Consider the following 12,074-nt stretch of genomic DNA (forward strand, 5'->3'; position numbering starts at 1 on the left):
GGGGGTATACGGGGGACACCACCCCCCCTCCCCAATGGGGCAGGAAGGTGGGGGGGGGAACACGCAAAGCTCCCCCCCCCCCCCCAAAAAATCACAGAGAGGGCAGAGACGCCGCGGGTGGGACCCAGGTCTTTTAAAAACGAGAGGGCGGGGGGGCCGGCGGCACCCGTCTGTCCGTCCGTCCGTCTGTCCGTCCGTGGGGAGGGGGGGGCACCCCCCACAGCCCCCCCCATCCCCATCCCCCCGAGTTGGGCACATGTTTCACCCCCACCCCCCCCCAAAAAAAACCACCGAGGGGTGAAGCTTCGTCCCCTCCCCCGGGGCGCAGAGTTCGTCCTTTTGGGGGGGGGGGGACACGTGGGGAGAGGGGGGGTGTTTTGGGGTGGGGGGGGGGTGTCCCCGCGGCGCTGGCACCGTCCTTGGTTTGATGGGGGGTTCTCGGGGGGGGGACACGATGACGACGACGACGACACCCCATGGTGCTGGCTCTGTCCCTCGCCGGGGGGGGGCACCCCCCCCAGGGTCCGGTTGGGGGGGGGTAGGTGGGGGGGGGGGGTGGGTTGTTGTCCCCGTCCCTGCGGTGGGGGTGGGGGTGAGGGTGGGGGAAGGGGGGGGCGCGGGGGGGGTCGCTGCCGTCACCACAGCCGGTGCTGGTGCAGGTTACGGCTCAGGACGGAGCGGACGTCGGCTGTGAACCTGGGGGGGGGGGGGGGGGGACACACATGGGGTGAGACACCCCCCCAAAACGTGGCTCTCTGCCCCCCCCAAACCCATGAGGACCCCGACATTGGGGTGCTCAGGGCCACACAGGCCCCCCCCCCCCGCCAAGGGACTCCTCTAAACTCCACTGCGCCACCCCCCCCCACCCAGGACATCCCTTAAATCCCACGTTGACCCCCCCAGGACACCCCCAGACCTTTCTGTGCCCCCCCAGGACACCCCCAGACCACGCTGTGCCCCCCCCAGACCCTGCTCTGCTCCTCAGGACACCCCCAGACCCTTCTGTACCCCCCCAGACCCTGCTGTGTCTCTCAGGACACCCCCAGACCCCGTTGGGCCCCCCCAGGATACCGCCAGACCCCGCTGTGCCCCCCCCAGAACACCCCCAGACCCTTCTGTGCACCCCAGACACCCCCAGACCCTGCTGTGCCCCCCCCAGACCCTTCTGTGCTCCCCAGACACCCCCAGATCCTGCTCTGCCCCCTCCAGACACCCCCAGACCCCGCTGTGTCCCCCAGGATACCCTCCAGACCCTGCTGTGCCCCCCCCAGAACACCCCTAGACCCTGCTGTGCCCCCCCAGGACACCCCCTAGACCTGGCTGTGCTCCCCAGACACCCCCAGATCCTGCTCTGCCCCCCCAGGACACCCCCAGACCCTGCTGTGCCCCCGAGGACACCCCCAGATCCTGCTGTGCCCCCCCAGGATACCCTCCAGACCCTTCTGTGCCCCCTCAGGGCACCCCCAGACTCCACTGTGCTCCCCCAGAACACCCCCAGATCCTGCTCTGCCCCTCAGGACACCCCTAGACCCCACTGTGCCCCCCCAGGACACCCCCAGACCCCGCTGTGCTCCCCCAGGACACCCCCAGACCCCGCTGTGCCCCCCCCAGGACACCCCCCAGACCCTTCTGTGTCCCCCAGGACACCCCCAGATCCTGCTCTGCTCCCCCAGGACACCCCCACACCCTTCTGTCTCCCCCAGACAACCCCCAGACCTTTCTGTGCCCCCCAGGACACCCCCCAGATGCTGCTCTGCCCCCCCAGGACACCCCCCAGACCCTTCTGTGTCCCCCAGGACACCCCCAGATCCTGCTCTGCTCCTCAGGACTCCCCAGACCCCACTGTGTCCCCCCAGGGCACCCCCCACACCTGGCTATGTCCCCCCAGGACACCCCCAGACCCTGCTGTGTCCCCCCAGGACACCCCTGAGACCCTGCTCTGCCACTCAGAACACCCCTAAACCCTTCTGTGCTCCCCAGGACACCCCCAGACCCTGCTGTGCCCCCCCCAGGCCCTTCTGTGCCCCCCCAGGACACCCCCAGACCCTGCTGTGTCTCTCAGGACACCCCCAGACCCCGCTGGGCCCCCCCCCAGGCCCTTCTGTGCCCCCCCAGGACACCCCCAGACCCTGCTGTGTCTCTCAGAACACCCCCAGACCCCGCTGGGCCCCCCCAGGATACCGCCAGACCCCGCTGTGCCCCCCCCAGAACACCCCCAGACCCTTCTGTGCCCCCCCCAGGACACCCCCCAGACCCTTCTGTGGCCCCCCAGGATACCCTCCAGACCCTTCTGTGCACCCCAGGACACTCCCCAGACCCTGCTGTGCCCCCCCCAGACACCCCCAGATCCTGCTCTGCCCCCCCAGAACACCCCCAGACCCTGCTGTGTCCCCCCAGCACACCCCCTAGACTTGGCTGTGCTCCCCAGACACCCCTAGACCCTGCTGTGCCCCCCCAGGACACCCCTAGACCTGGCTGTGCTCCCCAGACACCCCCAGACCCTGCTGTGCCCCCCGAGGACACCCCTAGATCCTGCTGTGCCCCCCCAGGATACTCTCCAGACCCTTCTGTGCCCCCCCAGGGCACCCCCAGACTCCACTGTGCTCCCCCAGAACACCCCCAGCCCCTGCTGTGCCCCCCCAGGACACACCCCAGGCCCTTCTGTGCCCCCCCAGACACCACTCCATCCCTTACAACACCTGCAGACTCTGTTCTGGCCCCCACACACCCCCCCAGACCTTTCTGTGCCCCCCCAGGACACCCTCCACACCTGGCTGTGCCCCCCCAGGACACCCCCAGACCCTTCTGTGTCCCCCAGGACACCCCCAGATCCTGCTCTGCTCCTCAGGACTCCCCCAGACCCCACTGTGCCCCCCCAGGACACCCCCAGACCCCGCTGTGCCCCCCCATGACACCCCCAGACCCCGCTGTGCCCCCCCCAGGACACCCCCCAGACCCTTCTGTGTCCCCCAGGACACCCCCAGATCCTGCTCTGCTCCTCAGGACTCCCCCAGACCGCACTGTGCCCCCCCAGGACACCCCCCACACCTGGCTATGTCCCCCCAGGACACCCCCAGACCCTGCTGTGTCCCCCCAGGACACCCCTGAGACCCTGCTCTGCCACTCAGAACACCCCTAGACCCTTCTGTGCTCCCCAGGACACCCCCAGACCCTGCTGTGCCCCCCCCCAGGCCCTTCTGTGTCCCCCAGGACACCCCCCAGACCTTTCTGTGCCCCCCAGACACCCCCAAACCCTTCTGTGGCCCCCCAGGACACCCCTGAGACCCTGCTCTGCCCCTCAGGACACCCCCAGAACCACACACACCCCCCCCCCAAGTCTCACCTCAAGGCATCCAGCATGGGCAGCAGGTTGAGCAGGGCCGTGTCGCTGGGGTCGCTGAACCAGGACTTGATGGGGATGGCGTTATCTGGGGGGCAGAAATGGAAAGGGGGGTGGTGGTGGGGGTGTGTGGGTCTCGGGGGGGGGGTCCCGGGGGGGTGCGGGGGCCCGTACCTGGGTGGCTGCGGTAGGCGCCGGGGGAATTGTCGAGGATGACGATGCTGGAGAGGTCGCTGTGCACCACCGACAAATCCTTGATGTAACTGCCCAGCTCCAGCGTGCAGTGCTGGGGGGGCGGGGCCAGCATCAGGCCACGCCCCCCCCCGGGGGGGAGGCCACGCCCACCTGGCAGCCAAGACCCCGCCCACACAGTGGCCACAACCAGGGAAGCACCTCTGGCCACAACCCTACCCCCCCCCACCAACCCCGTAGCTCCACCTGCCCTGTAGCCCCGCCCACCCGTGGCTCCACCCCCAGGGATCGCCCCACCCCCTGAGCTCTGGCTCCGCCCACCTTCCCCTGGGAAACCTTCCCACTCGGCCACGCCCACTGGTCTTTGGTCACGCCCCCTCTCCATAGCATCCCTGACCCTGACACTCAGGCTCCGCCCCTTCTACTCAAGCCCCACCTCCCCACGCCCAAGCCCCGCCCCTCAGCACCCACACCCCGCCCCTTCTAACCAAGCTCCGCCTCCCCATGTCTGAGCCCCGCCCCTTCACATTCAAACCCCACCCCTTTGATGAAACCCCGCCCCTTCTACACAAGCCCTGCCCCTCAGCACCCATAACCCCGCCCCTTCTCAGCAAGCTCCGCCCCTTAGCTCTCAAATCCCACCCCTTTTGTTGAACCCCCACCCCTTCTATACAAGCCCCGCCCCTCAGCACCCATAGTCCCGCCCCTTTTAATGAAGCCCCACCTCTTGTACACAAGCCCTGCCCCCCCCACAAGCCCCGCCTCCCCACACCCAGGCCCTGACCCTCCCATGCAAGCCCCGCCTCCCCATGCCCAGGCCACGCCCCTTAGCCCTCAAACCCCACCCCTTTGATGCAGCACTGCCCCTTCTATACAAGCCCCGCCCCTTTTAATGAAGACCCGCCCCTTCTACACAAGCCCTGCCCCTCCCACAAGCCCCGCCTCCCCACACCAAGGCCCCGCCCCTCCCAAGCAAGCCCCGCCCCCTCCACATCCAAGCCATCTTCCCACCAGCCCAGCCTCTTCCCCCCCCACCCCGCCGCAGCCCCGCCCCTCGGGAAGCCCCGCCCCCCCCCGCGCCAGACCACGCCCCTCCCCTGGAAGCCCCGCCCCTCCCCCGGAAGCCCCGCCCACCTGGCGGTAGTAGCGGCGGTTGAGGATGCTGCGGTTGTTGTCCAGTTTGTCGGCCACGGCGCAGCCGTAGATCTCCATGCTGGCCGTGAACACCACCAGCTCGTACCACTGGCTCACCTGGGAGGGGGGGGGGGGCCCATTTTGGGGGGGGGTTTGAAGGGTTTTGGGGGGGTCCCCGAGGGCCGGATTGGGGCCGGACACACGGACACTCACCACCTCCAGGAAAAAATCCACGTGGGGCCGTTTGTGCACGAAGAACCGGACGGGGTGTTTGTCGATGACGACCTGGAGGGGGGGGGAGGTAGGGGGTGTGAGGGGGTGTCAGCGGGACCCCAACACCCCCAGGACCCCCCCCACCCCCCCCACCTCAGGCACCGGGAGCCCCAGCTGCACCCCAGTGCCTGAGGACCCCCAAACTCCATCCCTGGGGATCCCCAACTCTGGCACCAACAGCCCCAGCTGCGCCCCGGCACCTGGGGACCCCCAAATGCTGCCCCCAGAACCCCCAAACTCCATCCCTGGGGATCCCCAACTCCAGCACCAACAGCCCCAGCTGCACCCCGGCACCTGGGGACCCCAAAACTCTGCCCCCAGAACCCCCAAACTCCGTCCCTGGGGATCCCCAACTCCGGCACCAACAGCCCCAGCTGCACCCCGGCACCTGGGGACCCCAAAACGCTGCCCCCAGAACCCCCAAACTCCGTCCCTGGGGATCCCCATCTCCGGCACCAACAGCCCTGGCTGCACCCCGGCGCCTGGGAACCCCCAAACTCTGCCCCCAGAACCCCCAAAACTCTTTGTCTGGGAACTCCCAAGGCTTTGCCCTCAGCTGCACCCCCAAACTCTGTCCCCAAAGACCCCCAGGTTCTGCCACCGGGACCCCCAAACTCTGCCCCCAGAACCCCCAAACTCCGTCCCTGGAGATCCCCAACTCCGTCACCAATACCCACGGCTGCACCCTGGCACCTGGGGACCCCCAAACTCCATCCCTGGGGATCCCCAACTCCAGCACCAACAGCCCCAGCTGCACCCCGGCACCTGGGGACCCCAAAACTCTGCCCCCAGAACCCCCAAACTCCGTCCCTGGGGATCCCCAACTCCGGCACCAACAGCCCCAGCTGCACCCCGGCACCTGGGGACCCCAAAACGCTGCCCCCAGAACCCCCAAACTCCGTCCCTGGGGTTCCCCATCTCCGGCACCAACAGCCCTGGCTGCACCCCGGCGCCTGGGAACCCCCAAACTCTGCCCCCAGAACCCCCAAAACTCTTTGTCTGGGAACTCCCAAGGCTTTGCCCTCAGCTGCACCCCCAAACTCTGTCCCCAAAGACCCCCAGGTTCTGCCACCGGGACCCCCAAACTCTGCCCCCAGAACCCCCAAACTCCGTCCCTGGAGATCCCCAACTCCGTCACCAATACCCACGGCTGCACCCTGGCACCTGGGGACCCCCAAACTCCATCCCCGGGGATCCCCAACTCCGGAACCAACAGCCCCAGCTGCGCCCCGGCACCTGGGGACCCCAAAACGCTGCCCCCAGAACCCCCAAACTCCGACCCTGGGGATCCCCAACTCCGGCACCAACAGCCACGGCTGCACCCCGGCGCCTGGGGACCCCCAAACACTGCCCCCAAAACCCCCAAAACTCTTTGTCTGGGAGCTCCCAGGCTTTGCCCTCAGCTGCACCCCCAAACTCTGCCCCCAAAGACCCCCAAACTCCGGCACCAACAGCCACGGCTGCACCCTGGCGTGTGGGGACCCCCAAACTCCATCCCTGGGGATCCCCAATTCCGGCACCAACAGCCACGGCTGCACCCCAGCACCTGGGGACCCCCAAACTCTGCCCCCAGAACCCCCAAAACTCTTTGTCTGGGAACTCCCAGGCTTTGCCCTCAGCTGCACCCCCAAACTCTGTCCCCAAAGACACCCAGGTTCTGCCAATGGGACCCCCAAACTCTGCCCCCAGAACCCCCAAACTCCATCCCTGGGGATCCCCAACTCCGGCACCAACAGCCACGGCTGCACCCCGGTGCCTGTGGACCCCGAAACTCCATCCCCGGGGATCCCCAACTCCGGCACCAACAGCCACGGCTGCACCCTGGCACCTGGGGACCCCCAAACTCTGCCCCCAGAACCCCCAAAACTCTTTGTCCGGGAACTCCAAGGCTTTGCCCTCAGCTGCACCCCCAAACTCTGCCCCCAAAGACCCCCAGGCTCCATCCCTGGCGATCCACAACTCCGGCACCAACAGCCCCGGTTGCGCCCCAGCGCTTGGGGACCCCCAAACTCCGTTCCTGGGGATCCCCAGGTTCTGCCCCCAGACCCTTCAGCCCTCCCCCCCCCCCAGCCCCCCCCCGACCTTGAGAATGAAATCCGGGGGGGTCCCGGGGCGCACGGTGGGGCGCAGGACTCCGTCGTGGTGGGAGTGGATCAAGGTCTCGTCCAGGTCCAAGACCAAGATCTTCCTCTTCACCTGGTCTGGGAAAGGGGGGGGTGGGGGGGGTGGGGGGGGGGGTGTGAAAGAGGGGGTTCAAGGAGATAAAGAGGGGGTTCAGAGGCATAAGGGGGCAGTTGCGGGTCCCCACAAACACACACCCTCCCCACACACACTCAGGGGGGGTCCCCACCGTCTCCTCTGACCCCCAACACATCACGCTTGTCTCTCTCCTCCTCAGAACACACACACACACACCCCCCCCAGTTTCAGGGCTCTCCCCGCTCTTCCCCCAGCACTTTGGGGGGGCTGTTCCCTGCCCCCCCCTTCCCCCTCACAGTTTGGGGGTCTCCCCCCACCCCCTGGGGACGACCCCCCCCCCCCCCCCCCCCCGCACTTACTGAGGCGGTTGCGGGAGACGGGGGAGAGGGGCAGGACGTCGTATCGCACCGTCTGGTACTGGATCACCTGCCGGGGGGGGGACACAGATGGGGGGGGGGGGGGGTGTCACGGCGTGGGGGGGGGGACACACAACACCCCAAAGTGGTGCTGGTGGGAGGGGAGGGGGGGGCTAGACCCCCAAACCCACCCCCCCGGTCCCGTGGGGGAGGGCAGCCGGGCCGTTATGGGGTGTGTGTCCCCCCCCCCCGATGCCCAGAATAGAACCCAGGCGTCCGGGGGGGCCCCCCCCCCAAACCCCCGTCACCGTGTCCTGGCAGCGTCCCCTCTGCCGTCACCACCGGGCACCGAGCCCCGGGGGGGGGGGGGGGGGGGGCACCCAGCGTGTGTGTGTATGTGTGTGTCCCCCCCCCCCGGGGGCTAAATTAAACCTCTCACCTGCTGCTCCTCATCAGCGCCCCCCCCGGACGCCTGGGTCCCCCCCCTCACACACCCCCAAACCACCCCTTCCCCCCCTCAGAGGAACCCCGGGAGGGGGGGGGGCGCGATCACCCGGTGTGTCCCCGGTTTGGGGACACGGAGGAACACCCCCTCCCCCCTCCCAAACCGGGACACGGCGGCGGGGGGGGGGGGGTAGAGGAATCTGAGGAACGGAGAGAGACACACACACCCCCCAACCGGCACCGGAGAAAGCGGGGGGACCGGGAACTTCCCCCCCCCCCCAAAACCGGGCCTGCCTCCTCCCTCTCCCCCCCCCCCCCCAACTCCCCAGCCGGTACTCACGGTGCGGCCCCCCCCCCCGCTCCCGGTACTCACGGTGCGGACCTGCCGGCGCAGCATATAAAGGAGGAAGCTCCAGAGTTTGGTGGCGAAGGCCACGAAGGTGCGGAGCCCCAGCAGGCACTGGGTCCGCATCATCCCGCCACCGGCAACACCGGCACCGGGACCGGCCCCACCGCCACCACCACCACCCCCCGCCCGGCCCAGCTCCGCCAGCTTCGTTCCCCCCGCGCCGGGGGCGGCGGCGGCCCCAGCCCCGGGCCGGCCCCGGGACCCCCGGCCCCGCTGAGGCCGCCGGCCCGGGGGAGGCGACTCCGGGGGGGGGTGGGGGGGTGGGTAACGGCGGTTCCCTGAAGCCCGGAGAAGGAGACGGCGGCTGCCCCGGAGTTGCGGGGGACGGGGTGCCGGGGAAGGGCCTGCGGCAGTACCCGGCCGCGGCGGGTCGGTCGAGTTCGGCCGTTACCGGCGGGCGCCCCCGGCCGCCGCCATCGCGCTCCCGCCCGGCCCCTCCCGCCGCCGCCGGGGTCACTTCCGGCCGAGCACTTCCGGGGCGCGGGCGCGGCGCCAAGGCCAGGCGCGAGGGGACCGAGGGGCGCGCTGGTGCGCATGCGCTTTCTCCCGGAGGAGGCGTGGCCTAACAGAGGTAGGCGTGGTCTGCGTATTAGCGGGCGTGGTTTTCGCGGAAGGGGGCGCGGCCTCCAGGAGTAAAGGGGCGTGGCGGGAGAAATACGGAGCGGGCGTGGTCAAAGGGAAGGGGCGTGGTCCTCGACTAGCTTCATGCAAAAATAGGAGGCGTGGTCTCACCGAGAGGCGGGGCCTCCCGCTCCAGCGCCGCCCCGGGTCCCTGCTTCCCCCTCCCGGTAACTGGGGCGCCCCCTCTTTCCCGGGGGGATCCAGGCACCCGGGCCCCCTCTCCTCCCCCCAGATTGGGGGGGGGTGTGTGTGTGTGTGTGTCCCTGGGACCCCCCCCCCACAGTGACCACAGGGGGGTGGGGGGAGAAACCGCAGCTTTATTGGGGTCCTGTAGGTCCTACAGTAACCCCTGGTGTTTGTGTAGGTCCTACAATAACCCCGGGGTGGGGGGACACGGGGAGGGGGGGGGGGGGTGTCACACATCCAGGTCGTCGTCGGGGTCCTCGGGGTCCTCGTCCTCGGGGGGGTCCGGGCGCAGACGATGGTCCCGGGTGTCCGGAGGAGGGTGGACCTCCTGTTTTGGGGGGGGGGGGGGAGGGGGTGGGTGTTACTGGGAAGACTGGTCCTGACTGGGGGGGGGGGGGGACTGGGGTGGTCCCTGCCACACTCACCGGGGGGGCTGAGCTGGTACGGGGGGGGCACGGCCGCCCGCGCCACCCGCTCGGCTGCCGACAGCCCCAGGCGGAAGGTGAGGGGGTGGGGGGGGACCCCCGATTCCCTGAGGATCCTGGGGGGGCCCTTTCCTCCTCCGGCGTGGGGGGGGGCGTCCCCAGGGAGCGCAGGGACCCGTCGGGCAGGAGGGTGAAGCTCTCGTCCTGGGGGGGGGGACACACACACATACACACACACATACACACAGAGAGGTTTAGGGGGGGCCGGGGGCACCCACCCCCCCCCCCCCAGGCTCCCCATTCACCCACCTTGGTGCGGACCCCCCCTTTGCGGGGGCAGGCGGTGACACGGGCGAGTCGGGGGGCTCCGGGGGCTGGGGGGGGCCCCCCCAGGGTGATCTGGGCACTGGCCAGGGCCCCCAGGGCCCCCAGCAGCCCGGGGGGGTGCAGGTCCCCGTGCAGCAGAGCCAGCAGCCGGGAGGGGCGGTCTGGGGGGGGGAGAGAGGGGGGGGGGGAGTGTCAGGGGGGGATGGGACGGGACACCCCCATCCGAGGGCCCCCCCGCAACCCAACCCCATGGGGACCCGGTGTTTGCCCCCCCAAACCCAACCGGGAGGGGCCCCGTACCCCAAACCCATGGGGACCCCGGGTTTATCTCCCCCCCTCCACCCCCCCATCCCAAACCCAAACTGGGGGGGGGGGGTCCCTGTATCCCAACTCTGGCATCCAGGCCCCCCCCCTGCACCCCTAAACCTCGAGTGGGGGCCCCCCCACATCCCCCAACCCCATGGGAACCCCCGTATTTGCCCCCCCGCACCCCAAACTCCAATTGGGGGGGGCCCCCTGACCCCAACCCTGTGGGAACCCTGGTTTATGGCCCCCCCACACCCCAACCCCATGGGAACCCCCATATTTGCCCCCCCTGCACCCTTAACCCCAAGTGGGGGGCCCCCCCACATCCCCCAACCCCATGGGAAGCCCCGTATTTGCCCCCCCCACACCCCAAACCCCAATTGGGGGGGGCCCCCTGACCCCAACCCTGTGGGAACTCTGGTTTATGGCCCCCCCACACCCCAACCCCATGGGAACCCCCATATTTGCCCCCCCCGCACCCTTAAACCCCAGCTGGGGGGGCCCCCTGACCCCAACCCCATAAGGGAACCCCAATGTCTGGACCCCCCCCTCCTGCCCCCCTAAGGGCACCCCAAAGTGCTGACCGGTGTTGGGGGGCCCCCCCAGCAGGGCCCCCAGGGCCTGGCAGAGGCTGGGGGGGGGCAGGCGCAGTAGCAGCCAACTGAGCGAGTCCAGCACCAGCGTCAGGGGCCCCCCGGGGGGAGCCCCCCCCCAAGCAGCCCCCCGATGTCCCCCACTCGCAGCCCCGGCCCCGGCCCCGTCCAGCCCAGGGGGTCCCCGAAGCCATCGTGGAACAGCAGCCTGGGGGGGGGGGGGGGTTAGGGGGTGCTATGGGGGTCCATATGTGCTGGGGGGGCGTATGGGGGGAAATGGGGAGTCTACAGGGGCCGGGGAGGGGCAGGGGTACTTCTGGGGGAGGTCTGGGGGGGGGCTCTGGGGGTCCATAGGTGCTGGGGGGGGGGCTCTGGGGGGGAAATAGGGGGTCTAGAGGGGCCGGGGGGGTCCAGGGGTACTTCTGGGGGAGGTCTGGGGGGCTCTGGGGGTCCATAGGTGCTGGGGGGGGGGGGCTCTGGGGGTCCATAGGTGCCAGTGGGGGCTATGGGGGGGGCTATAGGGGTCCCAGGGGGTACTATGGGGCTCCATAGGTGCTGGGGAGGGGGGGGTATGGGGGGGAAATAGGGCCTGGGGGGGGTCCAGGGGTACTTCTTGGGGGGTATGGGGGTCCATAGGTGCCTCTGGGGGGGTCGGGGAGCTATGGGGAGCTGGGGGGGGGGGTGTCCATAGGTGCCTGGGGGGACATATGGGGGGGACAATGGGGGCCCTATAGGGGCCTGGGGGGGTCCACGGGTACTTCTGGGGGGGGTCTGGGGGGCCTCTGGGGTTCAATAGGTGCTGGGGGGGCTCTGGGGGTCCATAGGTGACTCTGGGGGGTGTCGGGGAGCCATGGGGGGCCGGGGGGGGTCCATAGGTGCCTGGGGGGACATATGGGGGGGGCAATAGGGGCCTGGGGGGGTCCACGGGTACTTCTGGGGGGGGTCTGGGGGGGCTCTGGGGTTCAATAGGTGCTGGGGGGGGCTCTGGGGGTCCATAGGTGACTCTGGGGGGTGTCGGGGAGCCATGGGGGGCCGGAGGGGGTCCATAGGTGCCTGGGGGAACATATCGGGGGGGCAATAGGGGCCTGGGGGGGGTCCACAGGTACTTCTGGGGGGGGTCTGGGGGGGCTCTGGGGGTCCATAGGTGCCGGGGGGGGGCTATGGTGGGGCTCTGGGGTCAATAGGTGCCGGTGGGGGGGCTCTGGGGGTCCATAGGTGACTCTGGGGGGAGTCGGGGAGCCATGGGGGGTCGGGGGGGGGGGGGGTGCA

The 12,074-nt window shown here is 69.8% G+C and overlaps 1 protein-coding gene across 1 annotated transcript; it reads right to left on the reverse strand.

Moving 5' to 3' along the window:
* Positions 1–635: 635 nt before the first annotated feature.
* Positions 636–8,413, reverse strand: CTDNEP1 (CTD nuclear envelope phosphatase 1). Its single transcript, XM_074167671.1, has 8 exons — positions 8,312–8,413; positions 7,498–7,564; positions 7,022–7,140; positions 4,880–4,951; positions 4,667–4,783; positions 3,515–3,626; positions 3,344–3,428; positions 636–696 (listed from the first exon to the last, which is right to left on the reverse strand). Exons 1-8 carry the CDS (start codon positions 8,411–8,413, stop codon positions 636–638), a joined length of 735 nt encoding a protein of 244 aa, XP_074023772.1.
* Between the last annotated feature and the right edge of the window lie 3,661 nt (positions 8,414–12,074).

The sequence above is a fragment of the Numenius arquata genome, unplaced genomic scaffold, assembly GCF_964106895.1.
Source record: "Numenius arquata unplaced genomic scaffold, bNumArq3.hap1.1 HAP1_SCAFFOLD_1709, whole genome shotgun sequence".
In the NCBI taxonomy this organism is placed as follows: domain Eukaryota; kingdom Metazoa; phylum Chordata; class Aves; order Charadriiformes; family Scolopacidae; genus Numenius; species Numenius arquata.